Genomic DNA, 16629 nt, shown 5'->3' with positions numbered 1-16629 from the left:
ATTCGCTGGATGAGAGCATGTTTTGTGCCGGGACCATGGGGGGGGGCATCGACGCCTGCGAGGTGTGTACATTTTTGGGAAAGCTCAACCAAAAGTTCGCATAAGAGGGAGGGAAAGGTGACTCAAACCTGAGGACAACATAATGCAAATATCTCTTTTTGGTATCAGCCTTGTGTTAGGTGAACATTTATTCAAGGTTCTTCTGCAGAACGTAACTTGTAGCTCTTCTCAACACCTGCAGGGTGATTCAGGAGGCCCATTGGTGTGTGAGCAGAATGGAACACATTACATCACCGGTGTGGTGAGCTGGGGTGAAGGCTGCGGTCAAATGAACAAGCCTGGTGTCTACGCCAACGTGCACAGATTCCTCGACTGGATCTACAGGAAGATGAACGGAGCAGTAGCCAACTGAGCCTTCACCTTTTTACTCTTACAAAGAAAAAATGAGACTACAGCTTCATCTGCCTTGAAAAAAAAAACTGTTTATTTTATCAGCAATAAAACCAAGCATTTACTCCCAGCCCAGCTTTGAGTTAAAAGAGGCACTGTTGAAAACTCACAAAGCTGAACCTGCCAGACAAAAGTAGATCATTTCGTTGGGCCTATGCTTCTTCCTCATCTGTACCTCATTCATTTGTCACTTACTAAAGATAAAAAACAATGTAAAAATTCTTTTTGCACTTTGCACTGCTGACAATACAGCAAACCCTGGTCCAGCTCTGTATCCTCTGAAAACACTCTGTACATAAACACTAAATGCAAACGTTTCATTTCAGCCTCTCGTTCAGATTGACTTTTTATTCCCGACGCAACTTTATTTGAGTCTTGATAGCCTTGATGATTTTGGTTAAACTGATGTTGAAAGTGGTTTTCGAGGGATGATTTAACCCAGGGGTGTCAAACATAAGGCCCAGGGGCCAAAAACGGCCCGTCATAGGATCCAATGTGGCCCTTGGGATGAATTTGAAAAAATGACATGGAAGATTGCAATTTTTCAATAAAAATATCTGCTATTCCTAATTTGGAATAGCGCTGTTTTCGTAAAATGTGCAGACATGACACAAAACTGGGAAAGTGTAGACCAGACCAGGAACAAGCCTGAGCCACAGAGGCCTCTCCCCTCGACCCATAGGACCCAAAGGCCCCCACTAACAACACTGTGTTGCCAGACACCACAGGGCACCCTCACAAGGCCCATGTCCCATCTCTATTGAGTCCCAACTGTATTGGCTTGTTGGTTTGGTCAGTTCCTCACGAATAGTCTGCAGATAATAATAATTAATTTGGATATAGAATGAAAGTTTGGGTAAATAGTCTAAAGTTAAAATGCTAAATCTCTATATAGGAAGAAGCAACACGAGGTTAAATAAATAAAAGCGTGCGGTAGAACAAGTAAACATGAGCCTAAAAACACACAAACTCCCACGGGATCGATGCAGCTTAGCTAAAGATTGACAAATGAATATGTGGGATATAGAGAACTGATGTTTTTTTTTTTTGAGTATCAATGTCACTTGATCTCCAGTCTTCTGAACTACAGCAGGAGTTACACACAGCACCATGCTGGTCGCAGGAGCCCTGATACTTTTCCTCAGTGTGCTAACCGTTCACGGAAATAACCTGACCGTAAGTCTCTCAGCGTCTTTGTCAGGCTGTGTTTAATTCATGCTGAAGAGTATTTAGAGGGCAGTGATAGAGCAGGCTGACTTGTTCTCTCCTGTGATTTTGTCATTTCAGTCGGATCCTGTGTGTAAGAATGTTTCTTCAGATGATCAGAGCTGGTGACACCCTGCAGCGTCCTATTAGTGCACGCACTGAACTGTTTCCTAGAAACTTTGCAGCCAGTTATGGTTGCAGCTAAACGTGTCTTCTGTTTGACGTGTAATATTTTAATCATCATCCTGATAAAGTACAGGAGGGAATTATGAATGTCAGCTCAGTAATTATGCTGACCTGACTGCAGTGTTTTGGCTTTTTTACAGTTTTAGAGTAAATTTTGAACGTCTGGATTCAGCATTGAACTCAGATGAAAGAAGATCCATGTCGATGCATTTTCATTGCGCAACTCCCGTGTTTAATCAGCTTTCTGTTCTTGGCAGACATCGACTATGTTGACTACCCTACTGATGCACCGAGCATTTCTATGTTTGTGAACGCCTGGATGGTTTTGCTAATGAATGAGTCAAGTAAGTGTGTCCTGGAAAATTGAGAATGATCGTAGGTTGTGTCTCTTATTTCATCCCCCTAAAAAATGTATTTGTTCTTGCCATTTCCAGATTTTTGTGATCCAAACCCCTGCCTCAATGGTGGCTCCTGCACAACCTCTGATACTGACTTCACATGCTCATGTCCTGAGCCTTACATTGGCAGAAACTGCCAGAAAGGTAGGAAGAAAGCCATTTGTGCACCCCCCAATTGCATTTCTTGTCTTTTTAATAGGCCATGCTTACATTATTGGTCATGTGTTAATCTCTACACGTTCAAACGCATCATGAAATTTAACAAGTTTCGTTTTTCGATGCCTTCAGTGAGAAATGTTTGCGAGGATGTCAAATGTGGTTCTGGAGACTGCGTCGTCAACGTGACAAGACACCCGTACTACGAGTGCAAGTGCAAAGCTCCATTCCAGGGCCCAAACTGCAAGACATGTGAGTACGCCATCCAACATAAGATAATGAAAATATGCCTCAGCAAGTATGCAATGGCACTGAAAACCACTGTTACACGTTTCAAAGACAAAAGCTAAAAACTAAACAAACAAAAATTGTGTGCGCACCCCTTTATTACTGGGTATTTGGTTGTGTTCATAGCTCATGACAAATAGTAAACATTTGCATCTTGGTTCCAAAGAGCTTGAAAAGCATCAATGGGATCTCATTGTTGAAATGTGCCACTCAGCTGAGGGCTACAATACTTAAATACGTCAGTTATGGCGAAGCAAGAACAGGACGTCTCCACAAAATTAATGAGAAGACAAAGAGTGTTTATCAGTGTGCATTCCTGTCTGCATGTAAGATGTCATAATGTGTCCAAATGTGACGTGTTCTCTCCCGTCCCATTTTACTGATGACACATGGTACGTACCTTGGGACAACCAGGTGTCCCAGACTTCATTTCACGGAAGTCATCAAGTATGCTTCTGTTCCAGTTACAAAATGACAGTACTGCGTCCGCCGTGTCTTTACTTCGGAGTCAAACTTGTCAAGTCCGAAACTACCAAGTCTTCAAGTCTGAATTTCTTCCTATTAATGAACTATCAAAGAGAAAAGCCTGGTCACGACGAAGCTGCTCCACTGGCTACTCCACACATGTGACAGCTATCTCTATCCTTTGTGTCTGGGCTGTCGGGCACGGTGTCAAGACTCAAACCTGTTCTGACTAAATAAGCAAAAAGACAGACACACATTCAGTCTCCAAAAACCATGTGGAGTAAAGTCCACAAAATGAGACATGGACTAAACTTGTAGACTTGGTGTTAAAACATCATAGTATATCAGCAAAGAAGAGAATGCTCACCTTTCAGCAAGGAAATAATCCAAAGCACACAGCCAAATCAACAAAGAAATGGCTTCAGCAATGCAAGATATGTATGGAATTGGAATGAGCCAACCAGAGCCCATACCTGAATCCTATAGAAAATCTGTTGAGGAACTCGAAGGAGCCTGTGCAACTGGATTCCCCTGGAAATTTCTCTTAGAAAACAAGAGCACTCTGGTCTTTCTGTGTGTTTATTCATTCATTCATTTTCTGTAACCGTTTGTCCTCTGGAGGGTCGCCAGGGGGCTGGAGCCTATCCCAGCTGTCATTGGGCAAGAGGCGGGGTACACCCTGGACAGGTCTCCAGTCTATCACAGGGCTAACACAGAGAGACAGACAACCACTCACAGTCACACCTACGGCCAATTTAGAATCACTAATGAACCTAACCAGCATGTCTTTAGACGGTGGGAGGAAGCTGGAGTACCCGGAGAGAACCCATGCAGACACAGGGAGAACATGCAAACTCCACACAGAAAGGAACCAGTTGGCCTGGATTCGACTGGGGTTAGCATCAGTGTTTAGCATCAGTGCTAACCACCATGCCACTGTGCCACCCCCTCCCTGGTTCTAACCAAGTGTTTGTCTTGCCTACGTCAGTGCCATCATCTCCCTGTGAACCAAACCCCTGTCACAACGGAGGCTCCTGCATTAAAGCGAGACGCCGCTTCGGCTGTGCCTGTCCAAACGGATACACTGGGAGGTTCTGTAATATTGGTAAAGAACATTTTTAAGTTTGAATCATGTTCTAAATAAAGACATAAAAGACAGAGGTGCAATTTCACTGTAAAACATCCAGTAGATGATAATCTTGATGACACATTTTACTACAAATAAAAATTTTATTTTGTAGTTTTCTCTAACACATTATCTTTTATTTTCATTTTGTGTAGCTCCTACTGACTGTTACGAGGAAAATGATAAGACGTACAAGGGCGTGGTCAGTACAACTGAAAAAGGAGAGGAATGTCTTCACTGGCGATCCTATTTCATTCTGCTCAATGGGGAGGACCCGTTTACCGCATTCCCAGATTTCACATCACTGGACGATAACTTCTGCAGGTATTTGAATATGATATTTTCCACTGTCTATTATATCTTAAATCATTTATTGACATCATTTATTGTATTAATGTAATTATGAACGTGCAATTAGAGTGCAATCTTGCGTTTATGGATAAAATGACAAACCTAATGTCACACATTTGATAGTATTAGTTCATATTTAGCCAGTCCCTTATTGTTTTATAACATAATTACATGTCCCCAGTGTGTCCAGAGACTCAAGGAATATAAGAAAAGACAGTCTCTTTACTTTCTCCATCAATAAAAGTGTATTTTTTGCAGCTTCTTATAACATCATAAAGGAATAAAAACTGGAAAACAAAACTGTTTTTGTCTTGAAAGGTTGAACTCCTGGGGTTTATCACCAGCTGTTACTGGCCGTATTGGTTCTCCTGCCTTGTTTTTGGCGGGGTCAGTAACAAGAAAGATACAGCAAACACGTGCACACACACAGCCTCCATACATGAGCTGAAACCCGAAAGACACATTCTGTAGACATGTGAGACATTTGTGTCAGTGAGGGACACACACTCTAATATTTCATTGGACCTCCTTTAGCTCTGATTACAGCACACATTCTCTGTGTCATTGTTTCCATAATCTTCTTCAGTGTCACCAGATTTATTTCCATCCAGTGTTGCATTCATTTTTCACCAAGATCTTGTATTGATGATGGGAGAGTCTGACCACTGCACAAAGCCTTCTCCAGCACAACCCAGAGATTCTCAATGGGGTTAAGGTCTGGACTCTGTGGTGGCCAATCCATGTGTGAAAATGATGTCTCATGCTCCCTGAACCACTCTTTCACAGTCTGAGCCCCATGAATCCTGGCATTGTCATCTTGGAATATGATCCATTGATGGAATAACCTGGTCATTCAGTATATTCAGGTAGTCAGCTGACCTCATTCTTTGGACACATAATGTTGCTGAACCTAGACCTGAGCAACTGCAGCAACCCCAGATCATAGCACTGCCCCCACAGGCTTGTACAGTAGACACTAGGCATGATGGGTGCATCACTTCATCTGCCTCTCTTCTTACCCTGATGCCCCCATCACTCTGGAACAGGGTAAATCTGGACACATCAGACCACATGACCTTCTTCCATTGCTCCAGAGTCCAACCTTTATGCTCCCTAGCAAATTGAAACCTTTTTTTCCAGTTAGCCTCACTGATTAGTGGTTTTCTTAAGACTACACAGCTGTTCAGTCAAAATCCCTTGAGTTCCCTTCACATTGTACATGTGGAAATGCTCTTACTTTCACTATTAAACATAGCCCTGAGTTCTACTGTTGTTTCTCTTTGATTTGATTTCACCAAATGTTTAAGTGATCGCCGATCACGATCGGTCAGGATTTTTTTTCCGACCACATTTCTTCCTGGAAGACGATGGTTCCCCACTATCCTTCCAGTTTTTAATAATGCGTTGGACAGTTCTTAACCCAGTTTTAGTAGTTTCTACAATCTCCTTAGATGTTTTCTCTGCTTGATGCATGCCAATGATTTGACTCTTCTCAAACAGACTAACATCTTTTCCACAACCACAGGATGTGTCTTTAGACATGGTTGTTTAAGAAATGAGAAGCTACTCATTGCATCAGTTGGGGTTAAATAACTTGTTGTCAGCTGAAAGATAATCACCCATGCAGTAATTATCCAATAAGAGGCTCGTGACTATTTGCTTAGTTAAATGCAGGTGGCGACTTTTTTTTTTTTTTGGCCATGCAGTGTTTATAATTTAACTGGGCTCCCCTTTCAATCTGTTCTTCATATTTCATCATTGTAGGAATCCAGATGAAGATATAAAACCTTGGTGTTTTGTTAAAAGACAAAACGAACTGCACTGGGAATACTGCAAAGTCAAGAAATGCCCTGAAGGTGATCGCTTTCACACTTGAAAACAAAGTACAACACAGTACAACACGTGCCGGTGCTATTATCAGTTTCTATGTGCTCTTTCTCAGTTGCTCCACCAACATCAGGTTTACCAGAGACACCAGAGATACCAGAGATACCAGAGACACCAGAGATAAGTCCTTCGCCGTTCACCCAGTGCGGAAAATCCCAGCCTCGTGCTGGCAGGATTTTTGGGGGCAGCAAGTCTTTCCCAGGTACCCACCCCTGGCAGGTGTCCTTGCAGACCAGATCCAAGGGCTCATCTGGTGACTTTAGCCACAAGTGTGGTGGCATCCTGATCTCATCCTGCTGGGTCCTCACTGCTGCCCACTGCATGTAGGGTTTCCTTTTCTTTTTAATAAATTTAATTTCCATTTCCAGTTAATTCAATTTTCTGCGATGAGCTTTTGCTTTTTTAAATTTTTTACAGTGAGCCGAATAATAAATTCCAAGTGCAGTTGGGAGGAGTGAACTTAGAAAAACTGGAGGAAATGGACCAGACCATCCCAGTGATAGAAACGATTGTTTATGAGAAGTACAGGGAGACGTCTGAGGCACTTTACAACGACATCGGTTTGACAACATTATCAAGTTTGATGCTTTAAATTGAGTTTATGGAAATGAGATTTGATGAGCTGACAAATCAAAGAATTCATCTCACCCACTATCTACTAATTTCCTACGTAGCTCTGCTTAGGCTCAACATTACGGATGGCCCCTACTGCGCTCAGGAAACTCGCTTTGTGAAGGCAGCGTGCCTACCAGATGAGATGTTCCCACCTGGAAAGGAGTGTGTGATCTCTGGATGGGGAGCCACTGAGACCCGTAAATCTAACTTTCATGTCACAAATCACTTTGATGAAGAAAACCTGAGCTCACGTTTGATTTTTTTGCACTGATTTAACGACTCATTTGAAATCCGATTTTAATCTCCACTTTTCAGGGAGGCACAGCCATCAGCTGCTGAATGCTCGTGTTTTCCTGATCTCCGATGAACGCTGCAAGGCCCCTCAGATCTACGGAGATTCGCTGGATGAGAGCATGTTTTGTGCCGGGACCATGGGGGGGGGCATCGACGCCTGCGAGGTGTGTACATTTTTGGGAAAGCTCAACCAAAAGTTCGCATAAGAGGGAGGGAAAGGTGACTCAAACCTGAGGACAACATAATGCAAATATCTCTTTTTGGTATCAGCCTTGTGTTAGGTGAACATTTATTCAAGGTTCTTCTGCAGAACGTAACTTGTAGCTCTTCTCAACACCTGCAGGGTGATTCAGGAGGCCCATTGGTGTGTGAGCAGAATGGAACACATTACATCACCGGTGTGGTGAGCTGGGGTGAAGGCTGCGGTCAAATGAACAAGCCTGGTGTCTACGCCAACGTGCACAGATTCCTCGACTGGATCTACAGGAAGATGAACGGAGCAGTAGCCAACTGAGCCTTCACCTTTTTACTCTTACAAAGAAAAAATGAGACTACATCTTCATCTGCCTTGAAAAAAAAAACTGTTTATTTTATCAGCAATAAAACCAAGCATTTACTCCCAGCCCAGCTTTGAGTTAAAAGAGGCACTGTTGAAAACTCACAAAGCTGAACCTGCCAGACAAAAGTAGATCATTTCGTTGGGCCTATGCTTCTTCCTCATCTGTACCTCATTCATTTGTCACTTACTAAAGATAAAAAACAATGTAAAAATTCTTTTTGCACTTTGCACTGCTGACAATACAGCAAACCCTGGTCCAGCTCTGTATCCTCTGAAAACACTCTGTACATAAACACTAAATGCAAACGTTTCATTTCAGCCTCTCGTTCAGATTGACTTTTTATTCCCGACGCAACTTTATTTGAGTCTTGATAGCCTTGATGATTTTGGTTAAACTGATGTTGAAAGTGGTTTTCGAGGGATGATTTAACCCAGGGGTGTCAAACATAAGGCCCAGGGGCCAAAAACGGCCCGTCATAGGATCCAATGTGGCCCTTGGGATGAATTTGAAAAAATGACATGGAAGATTGCAATTTTTCAATAAAAATATCTGCTATTCCTAATTTGGAATAGCGCTGTTTTCGTAAAATGTGCAGACATGACACAAAACTGGGAAAGTGTAGACCAGACCAGGAACAAGCCTGAGCCACAGAGGCCTCTCCCCTCGACCCATAGGACCCAAAGGCCCCCACTAACAACACTGTGTTGCCAGACACCACAGGGCACCCTCACAAGGCCCATGTCCCATCTCTATTGAGTCCCAACTGTATTGGCTTGTTGGTTTGGTCAGTTCCTCACGAATAGTCTGCAGATAATAATAATTAATTTGGATATAGAATGAAAGTTTGGGTAAATAGTCTAAAGTTAAAATGCTAAATCTCTATATAGGAAGAAGCAACACGAGGTTAAATAAATAAAAGCGTGCGGTAGAACAAGTAAACATGAGCCTAAAAACACACAAACTCCCACGGGATCGATGCAGCTTAGCTAAAGATTGACAAATGAATATGTGGGATATAGAGAACTGATGTTTTTTTTTTTTGAGTATCAATGTCACTTGATCTCCAGTCTTCTGAACTACAGCAGGAGTTACACACAGCACCATGCTGGTCGCAGGAGCCCTGATACTTTTCCTCAGTGTGCTAACCGTTCACGGAAATAACCTGACCGTAAGTCTCTCAGCGTCTTTGTCAGGCTGTGTTTAATTCATGCTGAAGAGTATTTAGAGGGCAGTGATAGAGCAGGCTGACTTGTTCTCTCCTGTGATTTTGTCATTTCAGTCGGATCCTGTGTGTAAGAATGTTTCTTCAGATGATCAGAGCTGGTGACACCCTGCAGCGTCCTATTAGTGCACGCACTGAACTGTTTCCTAGAAACTTTGCAGCCAGTTATGGTTGCAGCTAAACGTGTCTTCTGTTTGACGTGTAATATTTTAATCATCATCCTGATAAAGTACAGGAGGGAATTATGAATGTCAGCTCAGTAATTATGCTGACCTGACTGCAGTGTTTTGGCTTTTTTACAGTTTTAGAGTAAATTTTGAACGTCTGGATTCAGCATTGAACTCAGATGAAAGAAGATCCATGTCGATGCATTTTCATTGCGCAACTCCCGTGTTTAATCAGCTTTCTGTTCTTGGCAGACATCGACTATGTTGACTACCCTACTGATGCACCGAGCATTTCTATGTTTGTGAACGCCTGGATGGTTTTGCTAATGAATGAGTCAAGTAAGTGTGTCCTGGAAAATTGAGAATGATCGTAGGTTGTGTCTCTTATTTCATCCCCCTAAAAAATGTATTTGTTCTTGCCATTTCCAGATTTTTGTGATCCAAACCCCTGCCTCAATGGTGGCTCCTGCACAACCTCTGATACTGACTTCACATGCTCATGTCCTGAGCCTTACATTGGCAGAAACTGCCAGAAAGGTAGGAAGAAAGCCATTTGTGCACCCCCCAATTGCATTTCTTGTCTTTTTAATAGGCCATGCTTACATTATTGGTCATGTGTTAATCTCTACACGTTCAAACGCATCATGAAATTTAACAAGTTTCGTTTTTCGATGCCTTCAGTGAGAAATGTTTGCGAGGATGTCAAATGTGGTTCTGGAGACTGCGTCGTCAACGTGACAAGACACCCGTACTACGAGTGCAAGTGCAAAGCTCCATTCCAGGGCCCAAACTGCAAGACATGTGAGTACGCCATCCAACATAAGATAATGAAAATATGCCTCAGCAAGTATGCAATGGCACTGAAAACCACTGTTACACGTTTCAAAGACAAAAGCTAAAAACTAAACAAACAAAAATTGTGTGCGCACCCCTTTATTACTGGGTATTTGGTTGTGTTCATAGCTCATGACAAATAGTAAACATTTGCATCTTGGTTCCAAAGAGCTTGAAAAGCATCAATGGGATCTCATTGTTGAAATGTGCCACTCAGCTGAGGGCTACAATACTTAAATACGTCAGTTATGGCGAAGCAAGAACAGGACGTCTCCACAAAATTAATGAGAAGACAAAGAGTGTTTATCAGTGTGCATTCCTGTCTGCATGTAAGATGTCATAATGTGTCCAAATGTGACGTGTTCTCTCCCGTCCCATTTTACTGATGACACATGGTACGTACCTTGGGACAACCAGGTATCTCAGACTTCATTTCACGGAAGTCATCAAGTATGCTTCTGTTCCAGTTACAAAATGACAGTACTGCGTCCGCCGTGTCTTTACTTCGGAGTCAAACTTGTCAAGTCCGAAACTACCAAGTCTTCAAGTCTGAATTTCTTCCTATTAATGAACTATCAAAGAGAAAAGCCTGGTCACGACGAAGCTGCTCCACTGGCTACTCCACACATGTGACAGCTATCTCTATCCTTTGTGTCTGGGCTGTCGGGCACGGTGTCAAGACTCAAACCTGTTCTGACTAAATAAGCAAAAAGACAGACACACATTCAGTCTCCAAAAACCATGTGGAGTAAAGTCCACAAAATGAGACATGGACTAAACTTGTAGACTTGGTGTTAAAACATCATAGTATATCAGCAAAGAAGAGAATGCTCACCTTTCAGCAAGGAAATAATCCAAAGCACACAGCCAAATCAACAAAGAAATGGCTTCAGCAATGCAAGATATGTATGGAATTGGAATGAGCCAACCAGAGCCCATACCTGAATCCTATAGAAAATCTGTTGAGGAACTCGAAGGAGCCTGTGCAACTGGATTCCCCTGGAAATTTCTCTTAGAAAACAAGAGCACTCTGGTCTTTCTGTGTGTTTATTCATTCATTCATTTTCTGTAACCGTTTGTCCTCTGGAGGGTCGCCAGGGGGCTGGAGCCTATCCCAGCTGTCATTGGGCAAGAGGCGGGGTACACCCTGGACAGGTCTCCAGTCTATCACAGGGCTAACACAGAGAGACAGACAACCACTCACAGTCACACCTACGGCCAATTTAGAATCACTAATGAACCTAACCAGCATGTCTTTAGACGGTGGGAGGAAGCTGGAGTACCCGGAGAGAACCCATGCAGACACAGGGAGAACATGCAAACTCCACACAGAAAGGAACCAGTTGGCCTGGATTCGACTGGGGTTAGCATCAGTGTTTAGCATCAGTGCTAACCACCATGCCACTGTGCCACCCCCTCCCTGGTTCTAACCAAGTGTTTGTCTTGCCTACGTCAGTGCCATCATCTCCCTGTGAACCAAACCCCTGTCACAACGGAGGCTCCTGCATTAAAGCGAGACGCCGCTTCGGCTGTGCCTGTCCAAACGGATACACTGGGAGGTTCTGTAATATTGGTAAAGAACATTTTTAAGTTTGAATCATGTTCTAAATAAAGACATAAAAGACAGAGGTGCAATTTCACTGTAAAACATCCAGTAGATGATAATCTTGATGACACATTTTACTACAAATAAAAATTTTATTTTGTAGTTTTCTCTAACACATTATCTTTTATTTTCATTTTGTGTAGCTCCTACTGACTGTTACGAGGAAAATGATAAGACGTACAAGGGCGTGGTCAGTACAACTGAAAAAGGAGAGGAATGTCTTCACTGGCGATCCTATTTCATTCTGCTCAATGGGGAGGACCCGTTTACCGCATTCCCAGATTTCACATCACTGGACGATAACTTCTGCAGGTATTTGAATATGATATTTTCCACTGTCTATTATATCTTAAATCATTTATTGACATCATTTATTGTATTAATGTAATTATGAACGTGCAATTAGAGTGCAATCTTGCGTTTATGGATAAAATGACAAACCTAATGTCACACATTTGATAGTATTAGTTCATATTTAGCCAGTCCCTTATTGTTTTATAACATAATTACATGTCCCCAGTGTGTCCAGAGACTCAAGGAATATAAGAAAAGACAGTCTCTTTACTTTCTCCATCAATAAAAGTGTATTTTTTGCAGCTTCTTATAACATCATAAAGGAATAAAAACTGGAAAACAAAACTGTTTTTGTCTTGAAAGGTTGAACTCCTGGGGTTTATCACCAGCTGTTACTGGCCGTATTGGTTCTCCTGCCTTGTTTTTGGCGGGGTCAGTAACAAGAAAGATACAGCAAACACGTGCACACACACAGCCTCCATACATGAGCTGAAACCCGAAAGACACATTCTGTAGACATGTGAGACATTTGTGTCAGTGAGGGACACACACTCTAATATTTCATTGGACCTCCTTTAGCTCTGATTACAGCACACATTCTCTGTGTCATTGTTTCCATAATCTTCTTCAGTGTCACCAGATTTATTTCCATCCAGTGTTGCATTCATTTTTCACCAAGATCTTGTATTGATGATGGGAGAGTCTGACCACTGCACAAAGCCTTCTCCAGCACAACCCAGAGATTCTCAATGGGGTTAAGGTCTGGACTCTGTGGTGGCCAATCCATGTGTGAAAATGATGTCTCATGCTCCCTGAACCACTCTTTCACAGTCTGAGCCCCATGAATCCTGGCATTGTCATCTTGGAATATGATCCATTGATGGAATAACCTGGTCATTCAGTATATTCAGGTAGTCAGCTGACCTCATTCTTTGGACACATAATGTTGCTGAACCTAGACCTGAGCAACTGCAGCAACCCCAGATCATAGCACTGCCCCCACAGGCTTGTACAGTAGACACTAGGCATGATGGGTGCATCACTTCATCTGCCTCTCTTCTTACCCTGATGCCCCCATCACTCTGGAACAGGGTAAATCTGGACACATCAGACCACATGACCTTCTTCCATTGCTCCAGAGTCCAACCTTTATGCTCCCTAGCAAATTGAAACCTTTTTTTCCAGTTAGCCTCACTGATTAGTGGTTTTCTTAAGACTACACAGCTGTTCAGTCAAAATCCCTTGAGTTCCCTTCACATTGTACATGTGGAAATGCTCTTACTTTCACTATTAAACATAGCCCTGAGTTCTACTGTTGTTTCTCTTTGATTTGATTTCACCAAATGTTTAAGTGATCGCCGATCACGATCGGTCAGGATTTTTTTTCCGACCACATTTCTTCCTGGAAGACGATGGTTCCCCACTATCCTTCCAGTTTTTAATAATGCGTTGGACAGTTCTTAACCCAGTTTTAGTAGTTTCTACAATCTCCTTAGATGTTTTCTCTGCTTGATGCATGCCAATGATTTGACTCTTCTCAAACAGACTAACATCTTTTCCACAACCACAGGATGTGTCTTTAGACATGGTTGTTTAAGAAATGAGAAGCTACTCATTGCATCAGTTGGGGTTAAATAACTTGTTGTCAGCTGAAAGATAATCACCCATGCAGTAATTATCCAATAAGAGGCTCGTGACTATTTGCTTAGTTAAATGCAGGTGGCGACTTTTTTTTTTTTTTGGCCATGCAGTGTTTATAATTTAACTGGGCTCCCCTTTCAATCTGTTCTTCATATTTCATCATTGTAGGAATCCAGATGAAGATATAAAACCTTGGTGTTTTGTTAAAAGACAAAACGAACTGCACTGGGAATACTGCAAAGTCAAGAAATGCCCTGAAGGTGATCGCTTTCACACTTGAAAACAAAGTACAACACAGTACAACACGTGCCGGTGCTATTATCAGTTTCTATGTGCTCTTTCTCAGTTGCTCCACCAACATCAGGTTTACCAGAGACACCAGAGATACCAGAGATACCAGAGACACCAGAGATAAGTCCTTCGCCGTTCACCCAGTGCGGAAAATCCCAGCCTCGTGCTGGCAGGATTTTTGGGGGCAGCAAGTCTTTCCCAGGTACCCACCCCTGGCAGGTGTCCTTGCAGACCAGATCCAAGGGCTCATCTGGTGACTTTAGCCACAAGTGTGGTGGCATCCTGATCTCATCCTGCTGGGTCCTCACTGCTGCCCACTGCATGTAGGGTTTCCTTTTCTTTTTAATAAATTTAATTTCCATTTCCAGTTAATTCAATTTTCTGCGATGAGCTTTTGCTTTTTTAAATTTTTTACAGTGAGCCGAATAATAAATTCCAAGTGCAGTTGGGAGGAGTGAACTTAGAAAAACTGGAGGAAATGGACCAGACCATCCCAGTGATAGAAACGATTGTTCATGAGAAGTACAGGGAGACGTCTGAGGCACTTTACAACGACATCGGTTTGACAACATTATCAAGTTTGATGCTTTAAATTGAGTTTATGGAAATGAGATTTGATGAGCTGACAAATCAAAGAATTCATCTCACCCACTATCTGCTAATTTCCTACGTAGCTCTGCTTAGGCTCAACATTACGGATGGCCCCTACTGCGCTCAGGAAACTCGCTTTGTGAAGGCAGCGTGCCTACCAGATGAGATGTTCCCACCTGGAAAGGAGTGTGTGATCTCTGGATGGGGAGCCACTGAGACCCGTAAATCTAACTTTCATGTCACAAATCACTTTGATGAAGAAAACCTGAGCTCACGTTTGATTTTTTTGCACTGATTTAACGACTCATTTGAAATCCGATTTTAATCTCCACTTTTCAGGGAGGCACAGCCATCAGCTGCTGAATGCTCGTGTTTTCCTGATCTCCGATGAACGCTGCAAGGCCCCTCAGATCTACGGAGATTCGCTGGATGAGAGCATGTTTTGTGCCGGGACCATGGGGGGGGGCATCGACGCCTGCGAGGTGTGTACATTTTTGGGAAAGCTCAACCAAAAGTTCGCATAAGAGGGAGGGAAAGGTGACTCAAACCTGAGGACAACATAATGCAAATATCTCTTTTTGGTATCAGCCTTGTGTTAGGTGAACATTTATTCAAGGTTCTTCTGCAGAACGTAACTTGTAGCTCTTCTCAACACCTGCAGGGTGATTCAGGAGGCCCATTGGTGTGTGAGCAGAATGGAACACATTACATCACCGGTGTGGTGAGCTGGGGTGAAGGCTGCGGTCAAATGAACAAGCCTGGTGTCTACGCCAACGTGCACAGATTCCTCGACTGGATCTACAGGAAGATGAACGGAGCAGTAGCCAACTGAGCCTTCACCTTTTTACTCTTACAAAGAAAAAATGAGACTACATCTTCATCTGCCTTGAAAAAAAAAACTGTTTATTTTATCAGCAATAAAACCAAGCATTTACTCCCAGCCCAGCTTTGAGTTAAAAGAGGCACTGTTGAAAACTCACAAAGCTGAACCTGCCAGACAAAAGTAGATCATTTCGTTGGGCCTATGCTTCTTCCTCATCTGTACCTCCTTCATTTGTCACTTACTAAAGATAAAAAACAAACAATGTAAAAATCGTTTTTGCACTTTGCACCACTGACAATACAGCAAACCCTGGTCCAGCTCTGTATCCTCTGAAAACACTCTGTACACAAATGCTAAATGCAAATGTTTCATTTCAGCCTCTCGTTCAGTTTGACTTTTTTGTCCCGACGCAACTTTATTTGAGTCTTGATAGCCTTGATGATCGGGGGTCAATTTAATCCAGGGGTGTCAAACATACGGGCTGGGGGCCAAAACCGGCCCACCAAGAGGTCCAATGTGGCCCATGGGATGAATTTGGAAAATAAGACTGCAATTTTTCAATAAAAGTATCTGCTATTTCTAATTTGGCCTCTAGGTGTTGCACTGTTGTAAAATTTAAAGACATGACTAGAAACTGAGACCTAAAACTAAACTGTAGATAGCAGCAATGTGCCAAACCATATTTTTCTAAAGAAATTTAATAAAATGTTTTATAGAAGGATTGTTAATTAAATGAAAACATTGTCATAATGTTCCTCTTCACGCCAAAACAAAGGGAAAAATTTGGAGTTGCCATTATTTTTAGGTTCATATGCTGCTAGGTTTTGTTACTGGTCTGACCCCTTTGAGATTAAATTGGGCTGCATGTTGCCCCGCTGAACTAAAATGAGTTTGACACCCCTGATTTAACCCATTCGAAGTCTTTCTGAATTCCCTTTTCTGCAGCACATAACATCGATCAATCTTTTTTTTAACAAACGTGACCAGTCCGGTCTCATTCAACATGCTTAATCTTCACTTCTTGATCATACGAACTATATATTACAGTTTATTATTGCACCTGCAGCAGATCTGTTTGACATTATTGTGGCAACTGTGGAGTCACAATGGTCACTTTGTTAAAGTAGTCAAATAAACACCTCAGTAGAAGTTAACCACACGCTCTGTCTCAGAACTCA

General features: G+C 42.4%; 1 protein-coding gene across 1 annotated transcript; it reads left to right on the top strand.

Moving 5' to 3' along the window:
• The first annotated feature begins 425 nt into the window (after positions 1 to 425).
• LOC311504259 (transmembrane protease serine 9-like) lies at positions 426 to 16625 on the top strand. The gene is made up of 21 exons (XM_084567278.1): positions 426 to 2186; positions 2277 to 2648; positions 4138 to 4254; positions 4431 to 4599; positions 6391 to 6482; positions 6569 to 6836; positions 6931 to 7073; positions 7188 to 7325; positions 7444 to 7586; positions 7766 to 7924; positions 9551 to 9710; positions 9801 to 9908; positions 10053 to 10172; positions 11662 to 11778; positions 11955 to 12123; positions 13915 to 14006; positions 14093 to 14360; positions 14455 to 14597; positions 14712 to 14849; positions 14968 to 15110; positions 15290 to 16625. The coding sequence occupies exons 1-21, from the start codon at positions 2027 to 2029 to the stop codon at positions 15458 to 15460; spliced, it is 3390 nt and encodes a 1129-aa protein (XP_084423404.1). The 5' UTR covers positions 426 to 2026; the 3' UTR covers positions 15461 to 16625.
• The last annotated feature ends 4 nt before the right edge of the window (positions 16626 to 16629 follow it).

Source organism: Chelon labrosus (assembly GCF_963514085.1).
Source record: "Chelon labrosus genome assembly, chromosome: 19".
Taxonomy (NCBI): Eukaryota; Metazoa; Chordata; class Actinopteri; order Mugiliformes; family Mugilidae; genus Chelon; species Chelon labrosus.
Note: the sequence above shows the minus strand (reverse complement) of the source record. Positions and strands in the feature narration are given on the sequence as shown.

What these genes read in the sequence shown, in the direction of transcription:
- LOC311504259 (XM_084567278.1), top strand. Translation starts at nt 2,027, where the DNA reads ATGAAAGAAGATCCATGTCGATGCATTTTCATTGCGCAACTCCCGTGT. An exon ending in GGGGCATCGACGCCTGCGAG is followed by an intron (nt 7,587 to 7,765) that starts GTGTGTACATTT and finishes CAACACCTGCAG; the next exon opens with GGTGATTCAGGAGGCCCATT. An exon ending in TGGGAGGTTCTGTAATATTG is followed by an intron (nt 11,779 to 11,954) that starts GTAAAGAACATT and finishes CATTTTGTGTAG; the next exon opens with CTCCTACTGACTGTTACGAG.